The sequence below is a fragment of the Echeneis naucrates genome, chromosome 1 (genome assembly GCF_900963305.1).
Source record: "Echeneis naucrates chromosome 1, fEcheNa1.1, whole genome shotgun sequence".
NCBI classification, from domain to species: domain Eukaryota; kingdom Metazoa; phylum Chordata; class Actinopteri; order Carangiformes; family Echeneidae; genus Echeneis; species Echeneis naucrates.
Genome location: NC_042511.1, coordinates 22,712,345 through 22,739,316, shown reverse-complemented (window position 1 = coordinate 22,739,316; position 26,972 = coordinate 22,712,345). Strand labels below are relative to the sequence as shown.

At 42.2% G+C, this 26,972-nt stretch overlaps 1 protein-coding gene across 1 annotated transcript; it reads left to right on the top strand.

Annotated features, from left to right (window-relative positions):
• The first annotated feature begins 1,984 nt into the window (after window positions 1–1,984).
• Window positions 1,985–26,541, top strand: fhip1aa (FHF complex subunit HOOK interacting protein 1Aa). Its single transcript, XM_029505348.1, has 13 exons — window positions 1,985–2,214; window positions 11,638–11,698; window positions 13,537–13,757; window positions 16,975–17,655; window positions 18,881–19,039; window positions 19,174–19,260; window positions 20,070–20,237; window positions 20,685–20,764; window positions 20,965–21,167; window positions 22,025–23,029; window positions 23,102–23,280; window positions 23,615–23,735; window positions 24,071–26,541. Exons 3-13 carry the CDS (start codon window positions 13,632–13,634, stop codon window positions 24,259–24,261), a joined length of 3,000 nt encoding a protein of 999 aa, XP_029361208.1. The 5' UTR covers window positions 1,985–2,214; window positions 11,638–11,698; window positions 13,537–13,631; the 3' UTR covers window positions 24,262–26,541.
• The last annotated feature ends 431 nt before the right edge of the window (window positions 26,542–26,972 follow it).

Below are 26,972 nucleotides of genomic sequence, written 5' to 3'. Positions count from 1 at the left end.
CACCTTCATCCAGGAGACTGGAAACTGTGAGTCAGCATCATGTCTGGTAGCAAACAGTAAGTGAACAGTTTTGTGTTTCATGTCAACAGAAGTTAGCTCATTCTGATGTCAGCTCACTGATCGGGGTGAGAGGATCAACTCAGAGTTTCTGAGTTTTAAGATGCTGAATAGACTCATGTCAGGCTTCCACGTCTTGTGATTGTACTGTAAGAAAGTTGTTGACAGGCCTTTCCTGGTGCTTTACTTCACTAACTACAATGTCTGGGACTTCACATTGTCAGCCAAAGGAATGCAGAAACACACTCACTTCAATCTGCACATGAGTCATATCTCAACATCTTCATAATGTTCCTGACAACATTTCATCTCAACTGTGGTCTATTTTTTTTATCATTTAAAAAACACAAAAACAAGACTTAGTTTTGTTAACCTGAACTCCACACACATATCACACACCGTTAGGTCTCTGTCCTGCTGGCCGGCTTCTGGTGCGCAGCTCCGCCTCATCCTCCATGAAGTCAAACAGCGTGGAAAATAAGAAGAAATGCACAGATACAGATACACCCTTTAAAAACGCTCTTCCATCCGTCTGCTCGGTCAGTGACATGAAATACTGAACACAGTTTTTTTGCCAGCAGCTCTCTCTGTTTCTCTCTCTCTCTCTGTTTCTCTCTGTCTCTCTCTCTCTCTGTCTCTCTCTCTCTCTGTGCCTCTTTCTCTCTCTGTCTCTCTCTCTGTCCCTCTTTCTCTCTCTCTCTCTCTCTGTGCCTTTCTCTCTCTCTCTCTGTGCCTCTTTCTCTCTCTCTCTCTCTCTCTCTCTCTCTCTCTCTCTCTGTCCCTCTTTCTCTCTCTCTCTCTCTGTCTCTCTCTCTTTCTGTGCCTCTTTCTCTCTCTCTCTCTCTGTCCCTCTTTCTCTCTCTCTCTCTCTCTCTCTCTCTCTGTGCCTCTTTCTCTCTCTCTCTCTCTGTCCCTCTTTCTCTCTCTCGCTCTCTGTCCCTCTTTCTCTCTCTCTCTCTCTCTCTCTCTCTCTGTGCCTCTTTCTCTCTCTCTCTCTCTGTCCCTCTTTCTCTCTCTCTCTCTCTCTCTCTCTCTCTGTGCCTCTTTCTCTCTCTCTCTCTCTCTCTCTCTCTCTCTCTGTCCCTCTTTCTCTCTCTCGCTCTCTCTTTCTCTCTCTCTCTCTCTCTCTCTCTCTCTCTCTGTCCCTCTTTCTCTCTCTCTCTCTCTCTCTCTCTGTCCCTCTTTCTCTCTCTCTCTCTCTCTCTCTCTCTCTCTCTCTCTCTCTGTCCCTCTTTCTCTCTCTCTCTCTCTTTCTCTCTGTCTCTCTCTCTCTTTCTCTCTCTCTCTCTTTGGCTGCACTGGGTGGACTCCACACACTTTCCACTACAACACACAGCAGACAAATATACAAACCGTGACATTTCCCAGCGCTGACACACCAGGCAGTATAACTGTTGTGCTCCGATGATGTGATTTTATTTCCCCAATCTGAAGCTTTAAATTCATCCTCAAAATCCACACTACTGTTAAAGGGATGACAACAGGACAACTGACCAGACACTTTCTCAGGTGCCATTCATCAGTGTGTCCTCTGGGTGTCAGCACAGACCTGAAACACAACATGACATTCATGAACTGATGTCCAGCAGGTTTTTCTTCCACCTCTCACCTCGGTGATCACGACCTTTCTGTGGATTTGTTGAACGAAAACATTCAGAGAAAACGAAATCTAAAACTATAAACCACATATGAAACATGTAAATTATAGGGGTTGCAGTTGCCCTTTAACGCCAACACAAACTGACATGTCCAGCAGATGTCATATCTAATTCTTTTTTCCTCCACAGTCTGGATCAGGCCAGATGAAATGACAGGAGGAAAGCAGCGGGATTAAACTTTTATGAGACAGAAGAAGTTGTGAGGGAACTACAGCCAGCCTTCTTGGTTGTGTCAGAGCTGAAAACACTCCTCTTCAGAAGGAGGAGCCTCCACATGAGGAGAAGGCTTCACACAGCAGCACAGGTACGGTGTTGGTGATCGAGCTGAGACCTGCTGGCTTTTATTCAGACTTTTTATTTTGGATTACTGTGTGTTGGCGGATCGGACGGTAAGAGGCGAAGGAAGCCAAACTCAGCACGGAGCTTGTCAGTGAAAATACGCTGTTGAACCGTCGGGTGTGTCTGGATTCCTCTTCAGTTTGTGCTCGGTGATTGACAGGTGGGTGTCTCCAACCTGAAACGCTGCTTCTAAAGTTACAGCTAAGGAGGTCTCTGTCTCTGTCTGTCTTCTCCGTGGACACATGGTGGACCCAGCCACCTGTCCAGTCCTGACCCCTCCCCCTTCGTGATGTGGTGTAAAGTTACCTGTCCCCTTCCACCTGCTAAATCAATGTCCCCCACGGTCGTCTGGCCTGAGAGGCTTTCCGCTCAGCTCCTCTCTGCAGAGGAAAATGCCAGAGGAGTTGGCTCATCCTCCTGAGTTTTCATGACTTGTTCTGCCACTCTCTGATTATGTTCTCCACCCTGTTTGTTTGTGAGTCAGCTGGATATTTTAAACAGATGTTTGTTTTTATTTTAGCATTGCAACAGACATTTCTTTAAACTAATACGTGAATGAAGAAGCTAACCTTTATATAAATTGTGAAACATCTAACTTTTGAGCTATATTATTATCAAAATAGCTTCATTTTATGGTAATAGAGTAGATAATCAGTGGCCACATCATCTAAACCTCTGACTAGGTGTTTTAACTCCAATCATTTAACAAAAGTCTTTAAGCAGCAGTTTCCTCTTGAACTCTTGACCTTACATGAATGAAACAGGTAAAGAAAAACCTGGCTCATGTATCCCATGATTCCTTAGTGTGTTTTGATGGATCTTTTGCCTGATAGTAGAAGGAAGATTGGAATACATGTCAGTCTCACTCCTAAACAGATCTCATGGCCTCCAAATGAAGTTTGGTCCAGTTGTTGTCATGTGGCCTGTATTGCATTTTGCTCACTATTGCTTTCACACACACACACACACACACCACCTCACAGCCACGTGTTATCACGTGACTAATGTTTCATACTAAGGACATGTGACTGCTGCTAAATTGCCTCGTCTCCTCCTCTATCAAGCTGACAACAAGTGTCTCCTCCTCCACAAGTGCATCAAACAAACATGCCATTATCAGATGTGGCTGCTGCGGTCACTGAGCAGCTCCTAAAAGTTTCCTTCATGCGGATTCTGCTTAAAGCTCATTAGCTCACAAGCAGTGGCTGTCTCTCTCTTGCACTCTGCTCAAAGATGGGCTGCTCTGAGAGGATGGCACATAAATCCTCCGCAGTGTTTTTACTACACACATCAATAACACATATGAAGTTTTGAGGATTACAGAATAGTTCTCTGTATTTTTACATTTTTTAAACACAGTTGCACTTGTTTTTCACTTATTCAGGAAAGTTTTATAGCGACATCTCAGCTTGTGTCATCTAAATTTACACAGAGTTATCTGCTGTATGTAATTGGTGACAGGCAGCGTGGGCTCTGCCTCATAATCCCTTTCTGCATATAGATTTGAAGAGATGGCAATCCCAGCTGTTTTTGCAGCTTCTCATATCAGTGCCCTAAATATAAGTAGGCTGAAGATAAATGAGTTAGTGCTGACATGCTGCAGGAATGTAAAACTTCATGATGCATTAAGGAGGAATGAGAGGAATGCGTGGCTTTGCAGTTAAATTTATAGGTACCAGCGATGAGACTCAGATCTTGTGCATTGAAAAGGCTGTTTGGTAAACTGATCCAAAACTGAAGTATTCACACACACAGTCCCTGGACTGTGATCAGTCGTCATACTAATGTGATTAGATGTATTTGTTCAGGTCACAAGTTTGTGATTGGGGTGGCCTATGTTAAACCTATGTTAACACACTGATGGGATAAAATACGATTTAGATTAAGATGTAGATTAGAGGTTTTTTATTCAGAAAATGTGATGACCTTAAATCTGAAGTGGCAGGTCCATGATGATATGACAAAAGGAAACACAACCATTAGTTCCTGTGTCACTCAAAAACATTGTGATCTCTTTGTTGACAGGTGGTTGTGCATGTTAACATGTTTGCCTTATTCCCACAGTCCCACTCAGTTTTGTCCTGTGTTTGGGGTTAGCCCCACCCTCCTCGTGCACCCTGACACCAACTCTGAGAATAACACGCAGCCTGAACATGTTTCTAAAAGGCTCAGCACAAATTAAAATAACACCTTTGCATTAAAATGATGGTTCGTCGCAAAGTGAAAACAACAACCTTGAGCTTCTGTGGAGAGCGGCTTTAAAATCCTCATCCAACGGTGCTTTCCTAAAAAGTACAAATTTCTGGCGGTTTATCATTGTGAGCATCTTAAGCCTATTTGTTAACTCGGTTGTATTCCAACGTGAAAACTTGCCTTAAAGTGCTGTGACAAGATGCAAGATTGTAACTAAAGATAGTTAAGCAGCTTTTAAATGACCTGGAATGACGGTGTAAACTGTTTTTATGGACCCTGCAGTTTGTCATTGGAAATTTTGACGTGGAGAAATATGGTGCAGGTGGACAGGCCAGTGTTTACTGCAGGTCAACAACAGTGTGAACACGAGTTTGATTTCAAAAATGATGAGGAGAAAAACTCAGCAGGGAGAAATCGCTGATATGAAATAAACATGTTCTTTTCCTCAGCTAAAATTTAAATGCAAAGAACATTTTGTTTTAAAAGGGTGAAAGCAGAATAGTAGAGACAGAGAGAGAGAGAAAGCACACGCTAATCCACACCCAGGCAAATATTTGATAAAGTTGAGCCCACAAGGCATTTTAGTAAGAACTGTTTTCCCTTTAAAAAGCAAAGTCTTAAGTTTTTAGTTAGCGGAATATCATAGCTTTTCTTTTCATCCAACTGGCTAACTGCACCAGTGCAGCTTTGCAGCTTGCTCTCATCTCTCTGATAAAGATCTCTGAACTTCATAGACGAGCTCTATGCTCTTCCAACACCCCCACTCCACATACAAATTTGACTTTTTTTTTATCAGCAACTGAGACGTGATGCAAATGAGCTTAAGAGGAAGCGACAGGAGCAGAGATAGGATATGGCTGCGCTAAACACGTTCTTATCGCTGACAGAAGCCTATTGTGGAGAGGAGGACAGGCTCCTCATACCAACATGAAAGTGGGACTGATGTCACTAGCGCTACATTGTGCACTGACAATGAGGTAATTTAGCCTGCGAGGGTCAGTGGAAAACAGGAGGGAGAGAAAAAGAGTAGCTGAGCTGTGGATTGAAGTTTCAGGGTGGAGTATCATGCTGAGGTTTTTGGTGTTTGGAAATTTAAATGCCATTGTAATGATACCAAGAAGAGTTCGCACGACATAGCTACACAGCTTTTTTTTTTTTAAGGCTGATCCTAATATAGTTATTGGTGTTGCTCAAGAGTTTATCAGTTTGATTAACTGATCAGTCAGGAGGCCCACAGCTATTGTGAGTGTTGACATGAAAGGTGGTACAGAAACTGTTTTGATTCAAGTCATTACCATAATTCAAGTGTTTCAATGAGATTGACAGTCTCTGGATTTCATCTGTATATATGTTTTCCTAGCGGGCCATTGGATTGTCAAAATATCCAAGTTTTTTGGAGTTGATTCGTGGCTGTCGTTGCTAAAAGACAACCCTCTAGGTTGTCTGTTGAAAGGGCATATGTATGGAGGGTTGACGAAGCACACAACTTTGATATGAGAAACCACTGTTTGTTTCCTTCACTGTGATTGTTCCACAAACAAAACTGTGTATTTATTAATGTAATGCCAAGTAGGTTCCACCGTGGCTGCTGCTGTAAAGGATTAGGGCTTTTTCAGGAGACGCTCATGTGGGTCTGGTAGGAACAAATATCCTATATGATTGTTTAGGTTGGAGGAATTGTGGAAAAATCAATACAGATAGTGTATGAACTGTAATTGCAGAGGCTCATTCATACAGAGGTGAAGGATGACGTCACCTTTCACCAATGTCAGTGGAAGGAAGTTGGACAATATCTCATCTGTCCCTGTGTGAAGTAGAAAACTATACCGAGCCTTGATCTTCACCGCAGTGTGAGCCTCCCATGTTCTCTGTTTGGCCTTTTTATCTACTTTATCTGGAGCCCAGTATACAGAAAGGTGTATTTTTCCTTTCAGGGTCTATGGTACCGCTGCTAAGCTTTTTGAGCTTTTTTGAGTTGTGACTTTACTCCTCTTCCTCCCTCCGAGCTAAGCTGAGCACCTGTTTGTTTGGCAATGTTAATGAATGTGATCTCGTACACACCGAGGAGGATGGTTGAAACAGCCCGAACCCCGAAACCAGTTTCTGGTTGCCAACATCCTGGTAGCTTTTGTGTGCATGTGAAAATCCACTGTTGTGCTGCATGGAGCAACACTATCTGCTTACATAATCACAGCATTATTTAACAAGATGGGTGCAATCTTTATCCAGCACCTGGTGTGTGCGTTTTCTCCTGTCTTATAGAAAAAGTGGGAAGGAGAAATAGAAACACCTCCTCCATCTATGATACTATGATGTCTATTTCAGGCTTATTTTAACGATCAAGCTACAAAATTCATTATTTTATCGATTCAATTCTTCTAAATTGGCTGCTGTTTGTTCACCATGTCAGTTTAAATTCCCTTGATTGGGGATTATAGCAGGTTTAACTAAGTAACGTCAATGTTCAGAGAACCTCTCCGTCACTTAGAGCTTTTACACTGACCAGAGGTACAAATAACCCAAATGAAATGCTGCCAAATTACTGACATATTGGTGAGCAATCAATGAAACGTGTGAAATATCAGGTAGATATTTTACACTGCTAATTTTCATTCCTTCTTAATTAACGCTGCTGTGACATTTCTGCAGTAAACATTTAACAGTGAAAAGTGGAGAGCTGGAGGTTGTCAAATCATTTCCAATATCTTCATGTCTGTTTCATCCTTATAATCAGCCGAGAACACAAGTAGAGTCTGACTCCTGAAGTTCTATGGTCCAACACGGTGGTCACCGCCCGGCAGGCTGAAGGGAATAATAGACAGCGATTAGAAAATGAGTGGTTTTTCATCTTGCTGTGTTGTTGATTGGATGGGGATGGTGACCGCTATAAATATTCAGTCCTGGCGTTATCTGGCTCTTCGATGGCCTTACCTGCATCACTGAATATTTCAGCAGCTGCTATGACTTTAATGGGCCTATCTGTCTCTGGGTTACCATGGCTGCCACCACGCCGCTGGAAATTTGTCCCCTGTGAGCGTTGCCTTCGACAGAGTGAAACAGGCTGTGAAGCTGCTTTAAGAGAACTGAAACTTTTAGCAGCCAAAATCCCCTCATATTTGAAAATACAAGGTAATTTTAGAAAGAAACAATGAAATATTGTGTCCTTGATGCTCAATGTTGCTCAAAACCGCATGTGCACCTGATATTTAAAACTCCTGTTTAGCAAGAAAGATGATCTTAACTCTTGGTGAAGGGTGGGTCTTACCTCTGAGCTATTTGCCCAGACCACACCCATCTGTCTAACAAACTCCGGGATGAAAAAAAGCTGATGTCACCAGAACCAAGATCAGATAAAAAACACAAGCTAAAAAACTTTAGATAAAAACAGACACAACCCCATGTTCTCATGTTGTTGTCAAATTTACCCTGGGAGGGAGGGGACAAGTGGCTGTTCCTCTTCATTCAATGCCACCAGTAAAACCACACCATTGAACAGACAGCGGGGAGAATTTCTTAAGCTGACTGTCAGGTCATGGTCATGCTAGAGAGGAGAAAAATCACAAGATCTTTCCAGCTATCACGGCTTGGTCGGCTGGTGATTCAAATTGGCCGAGGCCATTCCTTCAGCCACAAACCTCAAGGGAAGAAACCATCAGAGGTGCAGTGAGATTCAAGATGAATGTGGATCAATCATTAACTCACAAGCTGATCAGTCCTGACTGGAAAGGGTGTCTTACACCTGGCAAACGTCACTGATGCAAGATTAATCTGCAGTCCTTGTGTCAACTGTCAGTTTCATAAAGCTCACAAGAATGAAGCTCTCTCAGAGCACGAATGTCAGTTTCAATGAGATAAACATAAACGTCTGTCACCACCTCAGACAGTAACTGAACAAGAACCAGATCACTGTAACCTTTGTCATGGAAGGATTTATTGCTGGACTGTTGCAGAATCCTGCAGGTATTAGTGTTGCTGGTGTGACTGAGCACTTTGCTTGTAATCCTGTCCCAATATCAAGGAATAAATGAAAGAGTTAAAGAAAATGCAACAAGGAGTGGAACAGAAGAATGAAAGTACATCAAAGCTTATTGGTCCGTTAAATAAAGTGTGCGTTGTAGCATGTAATATAACTTAGCTCATGGTGCGCTGGAATCAAGTTTCTTTCTCCCTGACGTGATCTGTATTGATACTTCTTCCCCCAGCCAATCAGCTGCACTTACAAAATGCCGAAACTCAACCTGGTAAACAATTTCCCCATCAGTTTCTGTAGGTTTATGGACATTTGGAAGAAACACATAGAAATGAATCCCTTTGGAGCAACACGGAGTAAAGAAAGAACTATTGAAAAATAAAGTGAATGACAGGTCCATTGGTGCAGCTAACAATATCTTTACTGAGGGAACATTTCAGACTCTTTTTCTCTACTTTGGCTGATCGTGTTTCTGGCCATGGCGACGAGGAGGCACCGAATACGTATACTTATCAAAGTGCCTTAATTGGATAGTTGGAAATGATTGCATCAGGGGAATCCATTCAGGCTTGCATATGCCTGCAGTTTGAGAATGTAAACAAACAAAACGTAAACACAGAACTGCATTCTCATATTATCTCGTTAAAACAAACTATTTCAGAACCAACTCTGATTCACACACACAAACAATGTATTTTCTACAACCTTTATTTTGGCTCTGCTCTTTAGCTCTACTGTAAGTCAGGTTATTTTGGGCAAGTAGAGCAAAGTCTTCTCGGTAACTGCTGGCTCTCCCGCTGGCTGACAACATGATAGCAGGTACTGTAAATGAGAACGCAATGTAGGTCATGACTTTCATTAGTAGGTCTTTGCTAGATTAGTTGGAGAAGAACATTATATTCTACACAAACAAGTGGCTTTCTTTGTTTTGCTTGAGATTGTTAAGAGTATTAAATGGTGCTGGTGGGCAGTCTCAGTTGTGTTATATTGATTCACTCAAACCAAGTCTTGACTGTAATTCAAGACAGAAATATACAAAGTGAAGGAATGTTTGAGGAAAGTTGTTGACAGTGTGTTGCTGTCTGAGAGGGATAATAATAACCCTAATCCTACTAACCCTAATCCTAACCACCTGAAAACCAAACTAAATAATAACAACCAATAATTTAAAGTTTTTGACCATACCACATTAGAATGGGTGACCATGAAACTTCTGAAGTGAAAGAAAATTAAAGCAAGCATCAAAGCAATGATAAAAAAATGGATGGTGGCAGATTAAAAAAGTGAGTGCATTACAGATAAAGGCAGATGGGCTGTGAAATTTCAATTCAGTAAATCAGTCAATGACAGAAAAAGGTCATGCATTTAATGGGTTCTTTAAAATGAAAAAAAACTGTTCAGGATTTCATAGTCTGCTGTATCTCCAGGTCAGAAAAGGAGCTGTTAAATGTTTTCCCTCCTATTATGTCACCAAGTAACGTCTTAGGTAAATGAGGTAATAGTTTATTTAGCCCTCGAGGAAAATCCTGTTTGGTAGAAGAATATTAATTTAGTAATCTTTTAATTAACTATTAACTATTAATATAATAGTAATAACATAACAAATAATAATGAACTTTTGAAATTATCTGATTGTTGTCCAAAATGTATAAACGTTAGAAGTATGGTGCTTTCAAAGTAAATCTGAATCTCGTTCCAAGTGAGAATCCAGTCAATCATTTGTTGTAACGACCCTTTGCCCCTAAAATGCTTTGCAAGTAGGTTGATCCAAGCGTCTTAGAGAAGTTCCCCCGTGTCTTCTGTATTTTACGTCTCTTTGTGTGCTCCCAAACTGACTCCACGATGTTGAATTCAGGTTTTTGTGAAACCCAGACCGTCTGTTGCAGGACTCCTTACGCCACTTCTTTCTGAAGGTCGTTCTTTATGACTCATGCATGATCAATAAAAATCTAAATGTCTAAAAAGTGCAAAGCATTTACACAGGGCTCTCTTTAAAATATGAGGACAAAACAGAAACTAGCTTTTTCTGATGAAGCTTACTAATATTTCAAAACGGGAATCGATACATGTAGTGAGCAAAGACCTTTACTGTACACCAGAAAAATAAAGATGTCAGCTGTCTGGGCATCCTATCAAATGGCATGATTACCTAAAACATGTTTGGCCCTTCCACACTGTCAGCTGCTGTTGGGTTGAGTTGGTTAAAGAAACCCAGATCCTTTGACTAAAGCTGAGTGGTATAATTAAGTCATTTCTACGTGAGAGGTGGAAACAGTGGTGCAGACAGTGGTGCATGCTTTTAAATGAATTGTTCCTGATATCAGTTTTTCGCTGCTGACATCGGGGGCGGGGTTTGATCACAAATGATCAATCCAGCTATAAATGAATCCATCATGTCAACCGTTCTGTCAGCTTTAGTGCTGAGCAGATGATGCCTGTTTGCGTTTTTAAAACCCGCTGTAGGCCTTTAAATAGGAAAGTAAGTCCAAGCTGAGCAGCAGCTGTAACTCAGTTGGTGGAGCAGGTTGTTTGTTAATCACAAAGTTGGTTCTGGAAATTCTGAGCTCCTGCTGTCTGTGCTGTTTTGTCCTGAACTCATGATTGTCCTAATGCATGTCCAAAAAAACCAAAACGATAACAAAGTTGTCCACCAAAGCCATGCAGTGTTTCCTGTGTGCAGCCGGGGAGAAGTTTTCTCCGCGGGGCACGAAACCAGCTAGGAATGACTGGATGACTTTAGCACACACACCCACACACATAATCTCCTTCTACTTTGCGCCTCATCATCCGCTGATGATGAAGAAAGCAGCAGGTTTGACTTTTTACACACAGGTTGAACAGCTGTGCATGTGGTCAGTGTTTAACATTGTGCTTGTGATTAAAAGCTAAGTTATGAGTTTTGAGGCAGCTTTGTCATGTGACATGATTCCCACGATTGTTCAGATTTATTCGGGGGGGCTGTTGTGATGTTGGGTAGTAATGGGCCTCACAAAGCTGAGAAGGATACCGACGCCATCGCAGCACTAATTGGAAGAGACAATAGTTTTATTATGCTGTGGGAGAGACATCATGAGGACGTGATATTGATGTTGAAAATATTGAGCTGGTGTCTGATTTGGAATATTCTTTACTTTTTATACATGCAGCCAGTCTTGCTGTCACTTTTCCTGAACGTCCTTTTCCGTTGACTTTCTCTCACCCTGTTTTTCTTTTTCTTTTTTTTTTTATTCCCTCCCCCTACTGTTCTCCCGTCCCTCACTCCCTCCTCCCATAAATCTCCTTCCAAGTGGTGTTTGGAGCAGCTTACTCATGTCCAGTCACTTCCCACCATGCCTTGCCTCTCACACAGACGCTCACTTCCTGCTGCTCTCTCAACGTCTCGTCATATATCTTTCTTTTTTTTTTTTTTTGTGATGGCAGGACAAGAATGAGGTGTTTGTCTGCTTAGCAACCCGTCCCTGTTAAAGATGGTTCAGCGAAGGTAAGATATCACACACACACGGTGTGAGACACTCTCCATGCTGCTTTCACATTTCTTCATAAGAATCCGACCAGCCGGTGCTCTGCTAACTGAAAGCAGATGGTGAAAGTTTGACTGTTCTGCCTAAACTCTGTGGTCGGTGTGGATGTTTCTGTGGTGCTGGGGAAAAGTTATTCAAAATAAGGGAGGGCTGCTGTGATTGGTTGGGGTTAGACGCTGCGGTGTGTTCCACAGTTAAACCCCCCTGTGATGAGAGACCATACCATCCTGTAGTATGAGCGTTAAACTTCTTCTTGACGTTGTGTTATGAGTTGATGGTTTGACTTTGTGTTGGGTTGCTTGGAAGTTTGCATCTGGCCATGCTAAGATTATGGCTGTGAGCTCATCATTCACTGTCTCCAGAGGATGAAACCTTCTGGCTTTAGTGAATCCAGACAACGCTCTTCCTCTGGCACCATCATGAGGTTTCCGTTGGTCCGGAATTAAAAAGATTTGGGTGATCCAGATTTTCTCTGAGGCACCGTCATCACGAATGAGTGCTTCTCACATCAGCCTCAGAATTAGCCTGCTTTGTGTTTAGTGCTAATTAGGAAATGTTTGCATGCTAACAGTGTTAACATGCACAAATAAAATATTAGAAATTGTAAACGTGTTAAATATCAACTCAAAATAATAAGCTTACTTTGATGCTGGTATTTGTGTGTTCAGAGGATCGGACTGTTGGACTCTACAGCTTTAGTGACTTAAGAAAATGGTTTCTCCAATTCAAAGTACTTTGTTTGATTAGTTCACAGTAATTACAGCCTGTTTTTCTCTTTAATTTGATTGTTCATACAATCCAACAGAGACTGTAGTGTTGTTGTCTACTGTTCCTATGAACTGTTACCAAAAGTATAAGATGAACGTGATTATTTTAATATACAATGCTTTTTGAAACTGTTGCCATATTTGTTACCAATAATCACTATGGGAGCAGAGGAAACATGGTTTCACATCCCAACATGCTTCCTCACCAAGCGCAGCAGAGTACCTGAACATGCTGTGGCAGAGAACTGGATTATGCCAGACTTTTTGATTTATTTATTTTTGGTCCACGTCATCTCATATTATCTGTTTAAAAAGAACTACACTGCCTCCCTCACCAGTGCTCTGACAAAAAGAGTTTGTCTTGTTCAAACAGTCCTCCAGTGAAGTCTTCTCCAAGGGAAACAACAAATTAGTTCCTTTCTGTGGGAAAAAGTGGGCATTTTCCAAATTTCCATACTGCCAGTGTAAATCTTGGAGCTGATCTCTAAAGCTGCCTGCAAGTTATCTTCACCCAAAATAATATATGTACTTCCCATTAAACCAAACAGGGTGTGTGCTGCCGACTTCGCTTTCTTGGATACATTTTTAATGTAACACGGTTGAGCCAGAAACGAGAGCAGCACATACCAAAATCACTTGTGATAAACACAACTATCAATAAAGCTCACACCCAGTTGCTGCTTGCCTTCTGAAATGTAGCTGTAATGAGGGCGATGTCAGGAGGCCTTCTCCAGGTGTCTGAAGTATTCCAGCAGTAATTTGACAGCTCTGTCCGAAGTCCAGAGTGCAGCAGGCAACCCTCCAAGCCGAAATCAGGCAAGATGTCTCTGTCTCTCCTCGACTGAGTCATCTGACTTTGCCTGTTATTGTTCTCTTTCCTGCATGCCTGTCATAGCTGCTGTCTAGCCATCCAGAGAGGGAAGGGGGCGGGGGTGCACTGCAATCACCAGTCATAACATTGCGTATGTGCTGTTTTATGAAGACGCTGTGTATGTTTCTGTGCATGATGATATCTTTTTCTGGCTCCCCAGGTTATCTGTGATTATTCCTCCTCCCGTGATTGTGGTTGCACTCAGTAAGTGGTTGGGAATGTCTTCCTTCTCCTGCCTATGACAAGGTTTATCTCATGTATGATCCGGTCACCAAGATGGCCTCCATGGTTGCCAACGGAAACCGAGACGGACAGTCTCTGGCCTTGCAAGGGGTGGATCCAGAGACCTGCATGATCGTATTCAAGAACCACTGGGCCCAGGTAAACCCGAGCACCAGCACTTAACCTGTAGCGCTGATGAACAACGTTTATCAAGAGCAAATAAGAAAAGTACAAATGTCATTTTTACATACATTTTAAGGTGCACAGGAGATGCACCACGTTAATAAGCGAAACCTTTCTGCTATAACTATAGTAATAAACAATGACTCAGCAATGATTAGGGAAAGCCTGTAAAATAGCACTTGTGTATCTTAATTTCATCTTTTTATATCCAGATGATCCTCAAATTATTACTTACTTATTATATTTACTTTAATACTTGCAACCACTTCAGGGAGTTCAGCTTGTGAACAACAGAGTTTTAAAAACATTCAGCTATAAAAACTGAGTGCAAGATTGTTCATGTCTACTGCAAATTCTGACAGTAGGAGCCGACTGTCCAACTGCAGTCTGAATAAACTTCAGTGTGGTCACGGCCGGTGGAATCTTGGCAGCGCAAACTGCTCGTCTTGGATTCTTGGCTCTTTGCAGCAGCGTTTGTCCCTGTTAACGCCCCTGTGGGACCTGGCAGCCTGCTTGTCTTACTCCTCCCACACTGAGATGAACAAACGTCCTGCTTTCTGACATACTTTAAGAGCGACACGGTCCAGGCAATGAGGCGATAGAAATGTTTGTTGGTAACTGTCGGCTGTCAGTGTGAGGTCTGACCCCCTTGTGGTGAAAACAGCTAAATTAAAAGGAATTCCACAGTGTTATTACATTCAACACATGACAGGTTTGTTGAGATTAGCTGTGTTATTTGGTCAGAAGCTGTGAGGTTTAATCCACATGCGCAGACTTAACTACAAGCCTTTGTTGAGCTTTACCCTGAAATCTCAAGAAAACATGTGTTTTATTTGGCTGTCTGAGCTTCACTGTCCAGACTGATGTGTGTGACACTGGAAAGCTGTTTTCACATTCAGCTGCTGAAGAGGGAAAGTTTCTCTGCACTCACCTTAAATCAGTTTAACATGAAGTCGACAAGCATTTGTGGCAGCAACACAGTCTATTAAACAGTGAGTAACAAAGTCTGATGTTGAAATTTGAAGGGGTTGATTATTACTGAATATTTTATGAATCAGATGTTGTGAATATTTTCTACTCATTGATTGTGGATTTTTCTCAGAGGGCGAAGGAATAGTTATAACTCGAAGAATTTTAACAGGCTGGGTGATGTATCAGGACAGTTGTAATGAAAAAATAAGAGGCAGGCTAGTTCCAGTTTGTGAGCAGAAAAATGAGAACTCCCTGGTGCCGATTAAAGCTTTTTTTTTTTTTTTTCAGGCAAACTGGAAGCATAGTTCCACTCCTGCAGAGTCTATTTCCATGCTTAGTTAATCTGTAGCCTGATAGGAATCCACTTGATTTTGTTTCAGTTGAGTGAAATGATCTGAAAGATAACGACAGCGGGTCATAGTCTCTCCTGCACACCTTTTGGTGCACTTTGAGTTTAGTGGCCCATGTAGTGTCTAATAGGATACTCAGTCCACTGATGGATGTGCCATTTTATCGCGGTCTGACCTGAGGACTGTATAGCCATCAACCCCGATGTCCGTGCTGTCCTCGTGGTGCCATGTTTCAGCAGGCAAGATCAGGTTACTCTTTCTAATGTCCAAGACACGCTGCCATCTAGTCAGCTTTAATACTCAGTGATCTGATGTTTGACAACGTTGTAACTGGGAACCATATCAGAGGAAATCCAACAAACTTCAAACAGCAATTTAAAAAGCACAGAATAAAATAGAAAATTAAATCACAATGGCTGCCATAAATCTTGAGCTTGAGGGATGAAATAATCCAATATATAGCTACTGAAGTATATTATCTCTGTGCTGCACCAGCGCAACATTATGGAGCTAACTTCTCAATTGGTCCAGAGTCACATTTACTATCTGACCAGCCTCCTGTAACTCACCTTACTGTTGTGTCCACACACGTTATTCACCCTGCTTGCTGCCTTTTGTATAGCTGGTTCTGGTTTAAAAAAAAAAAATTGAGCTTGGACCTTTTGATGTTTATCCAGCCTGAACCCAGAACACTTTTCAAAGCTAAAGCCTGCTGACATTTCCTCCACGACCCGTATTCTGAGTAATGATGCAGACTATCGACTGACCTGTCAGCACTGCCAGATCTGTACTGAACTAAAGTAAACATTCGCTCTCAGCAGCAGCTGCTGTGCAAATGATACACATTCTCTGTATGCATTAGAGCTTCATAAACTTGAACTGTGTGTACAGATGACCTTCAGCTTTATGCCGGTACACAGCCCAAGACCTCAATCCATATGTTCGTATAGTAAAATCCTTCACTGGTTGTCAGACCTGACCCTTGCCTGTCACTTCAGTCATTTCTGGAGGTTTCTGAAGTGGATGGATCCCTGCGGCTCAGGTCTCTGGGTCAGGCCCCATCGGGCTTGGGCCGGGATTACAAAGCCTGTTCTCATGTTTCCATCAGCCATGCCCAGTTCTCTTGTGCACAGCCAGTTATTGTCATGGCAGCAGCAGCAGGTTGGGGACACTGGCTTCATTATTGTGACTCTGGTTTCTATGCAGCAGACACACAAGGGAGGGATTGGATACACAAAGGGCTTTTTCACTCTCTCCAACCAAACTGACTTTATCCGTGCTGCTGGTTTATTTACTCTTCATATTTGTTCATACTTAACCACTCTGAAACAAGGAACCTATTTCAATAGCAATCAGTAATTTAAATATGAATTATTATATAAATATAAAATGGCCATTTAAACAGGTATATGGCTGGACTCACAATTTCTTTTCATATTTGATACAGAATGGGTCTCTGAAGAGACGGCTATACCTGCTCTTGCTAATATCAGTCAGTGTGCTATCAAGAATGTGCATAAGTGTTTCTCAAATACAAGGCTTTGTGCGACCTATTAATGAAGATCAATCAATTTGTACATTTCTTTGAAATGCAGTAAAAAGAATCAGATATTACATTCAAATGCAGCAACACGAACTGTAAAAATGACTTTCCTTTTTAAAATATCCTCATTGCAGCATCTGATGCATTGAAGGAAGTGTGGCCAAGAATCCTCTGAAAACTTTTCTCCAAACTTCTTTGAAAGTCTAAATAAAATGCTCTGAGTCTTTATATTTGGATGTAGTTGTGATTTGGAAAAACCATGATAACTGTTCATGCGTAAAAATAAATTGTATGGTTGTTGTTAAAGTAGTGATTGTGTCTGCTGCAGGTGGTGAAGATTCTAGAAAAGCATGATCCCCTGCGCAGCAATTCGGCCCTTCCCACCCTGAGTGTGATCAACCTCAGTCCTGGTGCTTCTGGCAGCACTCGTTTTGGCCCCATCCCCGGAGATGAGGCGAGTGCCGTGCAGAACTATGTGGAGCACATGCTCTTCCTGCTGATGGAGGAAGAAACTGGCCAGGCCGGCGCTATGGGCCCCATCCTGGAGTTTGTAGTGATGGAGAATGTGATGGAACGACTCTTTGTATGGAGCCTACGCAGGGAGTTCACGGACGATATGAAACTGGAGCAGCTGAAGATGTATGAGATGCTGGTGGGGCAGGCGCACCAGCCTCTGCTGCATCACAAGCCCATCCTGCGGCCGCTCATGATGCTGCTGTCATCTTGTTCAGGCACGGCGGCGCCTGCGGTCGAGACTGAGCTGGTGCTGCTGCTCAACCAACTGTGTTGCGTTCTGGCGAAGGACCCTTCAATTCTAGAGCTTTTTTTCCACACCAGCGAGGATCAGGGAGCCACCAACTTCCTCATCTTCTCCCTCCTCATCCCCTTCATCCACAGGGAGGGCACTGTGGGGCAGCAGGCCAGAGATGCTCTGCTGCTCATTATGTCACTGTCTGCTGAAAACGAGCGAGTGGCCAAACACATTGCAGAGAACACCTACTTCTGCCCGGTCAGTCGTGAGTGACTAATTAGGTTCCCTTCTTTCTTTAGCTCTCAATCATTAGGTGGTAATAACTCCCTCCCCAGACTCACTAACTCCCTTTTTGATATAAAACAAGCCCTTTTCAAAAGAGGAATTGTTCTATCTTTTAATAATCCATGTCAGCAAGTCGGTATCACCGCTATTATTCCTCGTCCCTGAGCATCAAAGACTGGCCAAAATATGCAGATGAATTCAAAGACCCACTCAAAACAAGGTTAAGAACACCTCTGGCAATGGCTGTTACAAATGTCTGGCATTCATAAGATTATAACACAGTTGTGAGCTAATCCTGGGAAAATAATGCCACTTATCCACAGCTGTATGGTGCAGTTAAAACTGGCTTTTGATGTGCTGCCAGCTGAATAACAGGAGTCTATATTTAATTGGTTCCACTGGCAGGCCACAAGGATAATCCTATAGAGGAGGTATACATCAGTGCAACACTAATGATGCACTCATTTTACAGCTCAATTGGCCTGAGCTGCTATAGGCTCCGCTGTTGTTAGAAATCCCACCATCTGCAGAAGGGAAAGGCAGAATCCTCCTTATATATTTGCAATCTGGAGAGGATGTTGACATTAATGCATTAATTAGTGACCTCATTACCATACCGTAGTTAATATTTTAGGAGTATTATAGGCGGTAAAACACTTTGCTGTTCAAATATTTATAGCACTCTTGGCGATGACCTTACAAAGGCATAAATCCTTGCGCGTGCTGCTGTGCTGTGCGAGGCTGGTGCAGCGCTGTGCTTACAAGGGCATAATGCTATCAAAACATGGCAATGAAGGAATTATTTACAATTGTATGTTTCTTCGTAGTGAGTAATAAAACCCTGCTGTGAAGCCAAAGGTACAACTGACAACAGACAAAATGTTCTTTATATAATTGCGTTACAGTAGCTCACTCTGCTTTAGACCACATATATAAAGTACAATCTCTTCCTAAAAATGGGCAAAACCTTTTACAGGAAGCCAGTGCAGTTTTGTTGTTCAGATGAACATCCAATAGTATTATAAAGAAATGAAAACGATTACAAACAATTCTGATGTCTTGTCTGTAAAATTACCTCATTTAGGTATCAATACAACAATATTTACAATCAACAATAGTAATGAAAAGTAGCACACCTCTGTGTGTGACCTAATCTTGATTAATCTAACATTTGATACTGATGCCTCTCTCCGCTCAGGTTCTGGCCACGGGGCTCAGTGGTCTGTACTCGTCTCTTCCCACCAAACTGGAGGTTCCCAATGAAGAGTGGCACTGCCTCCGCAGAGACGACTGGCTTCGGGTGCCGTCCCTCGTCCAGTTTCTTAATTCGCTGGAGTTCTGCAATGCCGTCATTCAGGTGAACACACTGGAAGAGATTTCCTGCACGCGGCACCTCCATGTCTGAAATGCATTCACACATGGTTCATGGGTGCATCCCTCTGCTCCAGAGCATTCCTGACTGACATTTGGCTTAAAACTGACTGTTCCCAGGTGGCTCACCCTGATATAAGAAACCAGCTGCTTGGTTACATCTACAATGGATTCCTCGTGCCTGTCCTTGCGCCAGCTCTCCACAAGGTTGGCACTCATTCTTTGTTTTCCCTTTGAGCTCCTTTTGATGCTGGACAGATACAGTATTGGAGTACTAGAGGATATTTCAGGGGAGGAGATCGTGATACGATTTTAATTTGATCAACTTAACTTACTTAACCCTAACCCTTGTAAAAAGAGATGGCCGCACTGATGGAAAATGACAAATATCATAATACAGTGTGTGTTATGGAAGAGATGTCAAATGGGCAGCAATATATTTGGAAAATAATTCATACTCTGTTATGGAAAGAAAAATGTATGAGCTCTGATTGCAAATACGAAAATAATTTGACAATCTGTAGAAATAAACCTTGGTAAACAAATGGGATACAGCGCGCTAATGTAATTAGCTAAGCTTCCGGTATCCCCCGTGTGTTGTTTCTGGTCTTTTTGCAGAGCTAAGATAGATGCCTTCTTCATATTCTATGTAAAGAATCTCATTTGAGGGCAAAATGTCCAACTGCTGCAAATCTAAACTCACCAACCAGAGCATGCAGAATTTAAATCAGCACTGGCCGATGAGAAATAAATCCTGTCAAAACATTTAAGTCAGCTCAGTAGTTCAACACTCAGCGTTGCTCCGTTTGCTTTTATCTGTGCAGAGCTGAAGAATTGGACAATACAGATTAATAAGGCATGTTAAACAGTGTAGAGTACGCAAACATGCCAAGATCAGGAAATAAACTGTAAACAAACTGGAAGATTCTTCTATGGTGGTTATATTTGCTCTGGAAGTCAACACCACACACACGCTCACACTCATTCCTCACTAATGATTCCTTGTCTCTGTGCAGCTCACTCTGGAGGAGGTGATGACCACAACAGCGTACCTTGACCTCTTTCTGAGGAGTGTTTCTGAGCCGGCACTGCTTAAGACTTTCCTCTCCTTCATCCTCCTCCACCAACACGAGAGCGTCCACATCTTAGATACTCTGGTCAGCCGCATCAACACCCCTTTTCAGGTGACGTCGCAGGAAAATAGACTGATGAGTTCTCTTTAGAAGATGCTCCTATTGCACTTAGCTAGAGCAGGAATCATGTTTGATGGTTTTCTTCAACTGTGAAATGAGAATGTGCAAAAGTTAGATGTCAGTCCAAAGCTAAGAAATTGTTTCCACGGTGACGCTCAGTTGCAAGAGGTTCCCACAGCAAAGGCCACTGATATCTGCATTTTGAAATAGTCCAATAAGTCGGGATGTCTTTTACAAATGTTTTGGTAGAACAGAATCACTAACATGAAAAATGTCTTTACATTGATGTTTGACTGTGTAAGTGGCTCAAGGACTTCTCTCCAACAGCTGCACGTTTGCTTTTCACATTTAGGAGATTAAGCCAAGTGAAGTTCCACAAATCATATGCAAAAAGTCAGTAGTTGTGTTGTAATGTGTTTCTTTGTGTCCTTCCATCAGCTGGGCACTGTGTCGCTCGCACTCTTCCGCACTCTGATTGGCCTTTACTGTGAAGATGTGATGCTGCAGCTCGTACTGAGGTGAGGGGCTCACACACCTCATCGCAGTTATAAAGCTTGCTTTGTCGAATTGGTTTATGATATGATGAGATTTTAGTCCCTCCCTCCCACCACACAGAGTTTATTTTACCATCTGTCTCCTCACCGCCCCCTGCTTCCTCTCCTTCCTACGACCCCCCGTTGGTTTTCCTAACAGGATTCACTCACATCTGTCTCCCCAGGTACCTGATCCCCTGTAATCACATGATGTTGAGTCAGAGGTGGGTGGTGAGAGAGAGGGACTACTACTCTGTCTCAGCGGCCAAGATCCTGGCTTTAACACCATCCTGCTGCTCCCCTGATCACAGCCCCCCGCCCCTCCGACAACTTGACTCCATCCTGTTTTCCAAGGGTGGGGAGACAGCCAACAGCACAGACACCACAGGTGAACTGGACAGGCCATGAAAAACACACGTAGTTTATTCCAGTGAGGTCTATCTGAAATGTTTGTGATGCTGCTGCGTTCACTAATCTCAGCACTTAATTATTTAGCACGATGATATGTTTTACAGACAGGCATGAAACACAAACACAGTCCAAGTTGGAATAAACAAGAATTACCCTCCCATGAGTAAATGGTACAGCTAATTATCACACACATTGAAAGGCCCCCCAGCTGGAGCATGGAAGTTCTAGTAATGCCTCTTGAGAAGCCTGAATTATTTTCAAATTTCTTGTTCTCGATCTGTCACAAATTAGTCAAAATAAATGGATGCATTTCAGCTATACTTGTAATCAGCTTTTATGGATTTTGTTTTAGGGTTTTTTTTTTTTTTTTTAGCTGCTTTCAAATCAACTCAAAGGTGAAATCATCCAGAAAATGTTCCTTTTTCATAATACTCAGATGAATGAGTGGATCTTTGAAGCTCAGTAATGATGGTGTGCAGTCAAAAGAAACTTGGAATGGAAAATGGAAAGCCATTTCACTGTGGCTGTTATAAGGGATAAACAAAATAATTATCATAAAAAGTCAAATTTTTTTATCATAATGTTTCCAAAATATATGGAGATTTATGGTTTTGAATGCAAAGCACAATGGAGTGTTGATCTGTGTATAAGTGGGACAAACTTTTAACAGGATTGATGATTCATCAGATCCTGAGATCTCCTGTTGTTTTGCTGTATTACATCACTTTGCCCCCTGCAGTTACTTGTCAAAGTGATTAGTTTTGCTCTGTGAGAGTGCTGCAGTGAAGCATCGACTGACAGCTTTTATCAACATTTCCTCTCTGTTTTTCCCAGAGGACAGAGGGAGCTTGGCAGAAATGGCTGATGATAATTCTTGCACTATTGGGTCAGAAATTTACCTTGATGTCAGTTACCTTCATTACCTCGATGAAGCCCGTCGGAGCATTCGTAGCTGCCTTCAGGCCTGCCAGGTTTGGTCGGCCCCGTACGACGGAGAGGAACCCCCTCCTGAGAAATACCAGCCTGGCGTCCTGGAGGAGCATGGTGTAAAGAGTCGTCAAGCCCAGGTGGGAATCAGGAGAGTTCCCCAGCTTCTGGCACCACACCCTCAACCCCGCCCACCGCCGAGCACAGAGCCACCCTCCGTCACCCAGCTGGAGCTGGAGTGGGACGATAGCTACGACGCATGCCCGGTCCAGACTGCAGAGACCCCAGTGGAGAGTAAGCCTGCACAGCTTCCTCCAGCCGAGCCTCCTCGCCATATCAATGACATGAGAAGGACGGCCATCATGCTGGCTAAAGGCTCATACATTGAGGAAAACGAGTTCCAGGATGACGTCATGGTGTATGATCTTGTTGCCAAGAAAGACGCTCAGGACGTTGAGCGCTGTAGGCACAAACCAAACCGGTCAAAACCGGAAGAAACGTCCCCAGACTCAGTTCCCTTGAAAAATAGACTAAGTATGACGCTTCCATCCACTGTGACGGCTGATAAAGGCAATAAAACTAATAAAAGCTTGGACGCAAAAGCCAAAGTCCAAACAGATTGTAATTCAAACGTCCAAAACAGAACTGCTGCTGAGCTGGGTGACGACCTTTTGGCTCAGTATGAGGAACTCATTCGTACGCTGGACACACAAGCAGGTGTGAAGCCAGTTAAAGCTGATGGAGAGCTGAAGAAGCCTGTTTCACCTCTGGAGGAGGAGGAGGAGGAGGAGGAGGAGATAGATTTCACTTCCTTTTCTGCTGAAACACCCGAACCAGAGAAAATGAATTCACCGTTTGGGAGCACCTTTCTTAGCAGAAGTGCAAACAGAAGCTATTCAGTGCCTTTTACAGGTGAGCCGAGGGACGGTTAAGCTCACAAGAGTCACATTTGGACAGCATTATTAATAACAATTCTCTCTGCAGGTCCATTTGTCAGTGTGTTGTTGTCTCGTTTGGAGAACATGCTCTCCAACTCCATTTATGTCAACCTGTTGTTGACGGGGATCCTGGCTCAGCTGGCGGCCTACCCTCAGCCTCTCCTGCGCTCTTTCCTGCTCAACACCAACTTGGTCTTTCAACCGACTGTTCGTTCTCTCTATCAGGTAGAAAAGCATGTGTGTTTGCGTGTGTGGGCAGTGTGTGCTTTTTCCCCCCCGAGGCTACAGAGCTGGGTTCTTTATCATCATTAAATGATGTTTAAACGCCACAAGAATCAAATCGGAATATAAAGAAGGGTTTATAGTCTGAGCCTGCGACTAAGATTAATTGAAAACATCTGTTTTTATTCCACGTCTGACTAAACAAGAGATCCGTGATTTAGACAATCCAGCTTTAGAAGTGAGATTTCAAGGTTTGTTTGCAAGGGTTTGGGTTTTGTTTTAATTACACAGCTGGAAATACTACAGACCTGAAAGCAGTTCTCTGGGTCTTCCTCAGGTACTTGCCACAGTGAAGAACCAGATCGAAGAGCTGGCTGCTACCAGAAGGGACTTTCCAGAGATGATAACTGCTGCCCAGCACTGGCTGCTGGCCCGAGAGACTTTATTCATGGCAGCAGGTGACAAAACATTCAGGATTTTTTTTCCTTGTGTTATTTATTTATTTTTTTCCATTTCTGTGCCAGCTCTGCCCAGATTATTATATTATCACATTTAATACATTGTAAACAAGCAATAACAGGAAGCAATGTAGGACCCTGTTGCTGGGACTTTAGTTTATCGACTTTCTTGTCCATGTTCACTTTGTTTACAATCAGATTTTTTAGGTTGAAGAATTAATAATTCATTAACAGGAACATTATGTTTATTTCAAGTCTCAAATTAACCTGATATGTGCAATAAAGTCTACCTGACATTTTGTCGTTGTAACTTAATTTAATCCTTTTTCTCTCAGACAAAAACAGCAGCTCCACGCCTGGTGAGGGGGGGGGCATGTTGAAGAGCTCACCGCCACCAAAACCCAAAGCCATCTCTCTGGATCGGACCGAAGTCTTTGCTACCGTCCTCTTCACAGAGTTCCTCAAAGAACTGGCTGCGATTGCACAAGAGCACTCCATCTTATCTTACATTCCTATGGAAGAGTAACAGTGTCCCGGTGTGTCTCCGTGATAAGTCTCACATAACTGAGCGATTTAAAAAGACTCTTTTGTGGTGGTTTCTATATATTTTTCTGCAGGCACTACTTGATAAAGAATCTTGGATTCAGTTTATACAACTATTTTAAGAAATGGTAGAGTATTTATTTTCTGAGCAAAGACAATCACTCTCGTGCTTTTTAATATCTTCTTTTTAGTTCTGTAAGGTGTTGAGCAGCGGAGGAGAAGGTTCAAACTGTGGCCTGGAAATTTGACCAGCACCAGCTGATAATATTTATAAAGGCAAACTCCAAGTCCACCAACCAAAGACCATAGAAACACAAAACCAGCATTTCTCTCTTTATTTTTTTCGTTCAATCAGTCGTCTGCCTTTATATGAACTCCTTGTGAATGTCTTGTTCGACCAGCTGCAGGTGCCTGATGTCAGCTGCTCAGTTTTCTTACTCTGTGGAGCGTGACTCATTTATAACATTGCACATCTCTGAATTAGCAGCGTCACACTATAATTTAAGTAACTGGCGGCATCGAGGAAATGCATCCAGATTTCTCTGTTACATGGCTTCAACTGTTTCCTCGGTGGACGTTTGCTTTGCTGTTTTTCAGTTGAGTCGTGATGGTACCTCAGGAGTCTCTTCGCAGTTCTTAAAAAGTCTTTGTTTTCCCACGATGCACTAATTTCTCACATTAATGGGTTCCACCTTCTCCACACCACAGCACCAAAACCAGGATTGTTCTTGTTATATTTAATTTGCCTTACTTTAGTGATGCTTTATAATGTACATATTGTTAGAAAACACTATGCAAATTGAGGATATTTTGGGTATAATTAAGTTTGGGATATTTTCACAATGGGATGGGGTATTTAAGATGTTTTTCCGGGTTTCTATTGCCATATTTTTTTCAACGAGATTGCACAAGAGGCTTCTTAGTTATGGTTTGTATCCACTTTTTTTGTGTAGGGATTGTTGTTTTTAGTTGTGAGGAGAATTTTGATATACTTAAAATCATCTCAGATATAACAGCTCCTGAGAGGAACCTGTTTCAAATGGTTATTAAAATGGGATGTATTTTGTTACAAAGCCTTTCTCTATTAAATTAATTTACCAGGACTAGAATAATTTCAAATTGGTACTTAAATTGTGATGTTGGTTCATATTACTACCTGATTTAAAATTATGCATTTTTTTAAATAGAGAAACTTGAAGCTGCAAGGAAAAGCCTTAGGGACTAATGGTGTTCATACAATATAGTGCTTTTACATGGTTTGGAGAATAAATATTTTCTGTCAGCAAACGAAAAATCAAACACCATCCCTGTGCATACACAACTTGATGTGAAGGCGCAGCTGTTTTTGAATGTGGACATTTAAAAACATTTTTTCTGACATCTCTTTTGGCCTTGTGGAGCTGCCTACAGTAAATCCTATAATGAAGACGGAAATATATGACTGATAATTCACATTGATTAATTCTGGTATTTTTTCTCGTGGATCCAGACCCTGTGTAGATCCAATTAAATTTGACACAACAGAGGAAATAATTTGTAGAAACTAATTGTTGGGTTGTGATTTACATTCATTTGACCAATGTCATCACCCCAAAGAGTTTTAGTTAAGTTTTAACTCTGGATTGTATATTTTTGGTTCTTTTGAAATCCAGGTTCGATTTCATGCTATGCAGGCAGCGACCAACGCAGTCAGATCTCTGTGTGATTTTATTTTTTTAATCATACTTAAATGTCTATTTGAATCTTTCAAAACCATTTTCTGAACTGGTGAAGAAGTCTTTCTCTGTGGTAAATGAATGTTGCAGAGCACTTTATCAGCCTTCAATGTGATGTCACTTTGCGTTGCCGACACGCTGCCCTTCAACCAGCACAGGTTCAGCTGTGTTACACGTGGCGCTGCAGTACAGCCGCTGTGTTTGGCAGCATTGTGGCATGAAAACGGGTATCATAACCGAGGTTATAGACCAGTATCTCTCTCAGTAGGTTCCAAAGATTCATCCTCTCTGATACTGTTTGGCCTTAGTTCTGTCAGCAGTTGTGATCAGGTTGCTGTTTGTTGCTGACACACAAAGACAAGCATCTCTCAATAAAGGCAACTTCTGCTCAATGAAACTGAATGCACCTCATGTGTTGACCATTCCCCCCTCTCTTTCAACAAAAAGGCAGTGTTTTCAAAGCAAAACTCCAGCTGCTTTGCCTGAAAGGTTTTGCCTATCCCCATCAATATATTATTTTCTTTTTGCCAGAGGGGGTCAGTTTATTCTGTAGCTATCGATGTCTTCTTTAATTCAGATTAAAGATCTTTAATTCATGAACAGCCCTTCCTTCAGAGAGATTTCGTTCAAAATGAGCTCTTGTTCTCAGAGGAGCTTACGGCCTCCATTTACATGCAATGGCTGCATTACTGCAGAGACGAGGTAAACTGTGCTGGAGAACCTTTTGAAGAGCATCTCACCAAATTGCACCGTTTTATGCACACAAACATGTTTTTAAGTGGGTCAAAAAAAAAAAAAAGCTTCATTTTGGACAGGGGCAGGGGGGCACAGTCATTAAAACCCAGGGAACACAACCAGCTCCCGGCGCCATATGACTCCCGCAGTGTGAGCCTGCTTCACTTGTGAAACTAATCATATGACGAAAACTGCAGTTGATGTATGATGATTTTACAAACAGCCAGATGATAAACTTTATTAA

Coding starts and splice junctions, on each gene's coding strand:
- fhip1aa (XM_029505348.1), top strand. CDS start 13,632: ATGTATGATCCGGTCACCAAGATGGCCTCCATGGTTGCCAACGGAAAC. Junction 13,758..16,974: donor TCAAGAACCACTGGGCCCAG/GTAAACCCGAGC, acceptor TGTCTGCTGCAG/GTGGTGAAGATTCTAGAAAA. Junction 19,040..19,173: donor TCTGCAATGCCGTCATTCAG/GTGAACACACTG, acceptor GACTGTTCCCAG/GTGGCTCACCCTGATATAAG.